Raw genomic sequence first — 860 nt, forward strand, 5'->3', positions numbered from 1 at the left:
TGGTCTCCACCATGTCGCAAACCCCCCTCTTCTGATGTTGAAATGACAGCCTACGGTCTTCTCGTGTATTTGGCTCGTAACGATATATCGGCTGGATCACCTGTTTCAAAATGGCTGACTAAACAACGAAGTGAACGTGGTGGATATTCTTCGACACAGGTAGGGTACACGATTTGGTTTTTTTAGGCTGAATTAGGCTTGAAATAATAGGAATTGCAAAAAAAAATGTGAAAAAAATTGTAAAAGTTTTCTCAACTTTATTGACCTTTTTACCCCAGGATACTGTAGTAGCTCTACAAGCTCTATCCTCGTATGCTAGTCAAATGAACATGAACAGCGGAGAAGTCACTATAGCTGTAACAGCAACAGAAGATCCTTCTTACAAGCAGACCTTTAGCATCAACAGTGAGAATGCTCTAATTTTCCAACAGTTAGAGGTAACATCCAATTGTATGTGCTCTACATACTATTTTCAGATATAATAAGTTATAGTATGTCGCCGATTGTCAGACTTGAAATATATCAATTTCCTTTTCTATTGGCCCAAATTTGAATTTTCTCTAGAAGCGCGCTGCGCCAGGATCCCACTGGCTTTCATCAGAAATTGCCTGACTTTGATCAAAGAGATTCTTCTCAGAGAAGTAATTTCTCAGGTCATAGTAAATACATGCAGGGGCTCAGCAACGAACATGACATGCAATGCCCAGCCGGCGGGGAGGTCCAGTTGTGAGCGAGCTGAACGAACAGAGTAGACTTAATCGAGAAAATGTTTTGTGTTTTTTTCTGACAATCTTCGAAAGTCTATGAGTTTCCTCATCCAACCATGATGAGTATGAATGGTTGTGAACACCTACCAGGAT

The 860-nt window shown here is 40.6% G+C and overlaps 1 protein-coding gene across 1 annotated transcript; it reads left to right on the plus strand.

Moving 5' to 3' along the window:
* Positions 1 to 6: 6 nt before the first annotated feature.
* Positions 7 to 437, plus strand: LOC117106115 (alpha-2-macroglobulin-like protein 1; the record flags this gene model as incomplete). The annotated part of the gene is made up of 2 exons (XM_033247461.1): positions 7 to 159; positions 279 to 437. Coding segments are annotated over exons 1-2 (276 nt in total), but the record flags the coding sequence as incomplete, so codon positions are not given.
* Between the last annotated feature and the right edge of the window lie 423 nt (positions 438 to 860).

The sequence above is a fragment of the Anneissia japonica genome, unplaced genomic scaffold, assembly GCF_011630105.1.
Source record: "Anneissia japonica isolate Jap-2015-1 unplaced genomic scaffold, ASM1163010v1 scaffold286344_len860_cov224_single, whole genome shotgun sequence".
Lineage (NCBI taxonomy): Eukaryota > Metazoa > Echinodermata > Crinoidea > Comatulida > Comatulidae > Anneissia > Anneissia japonica.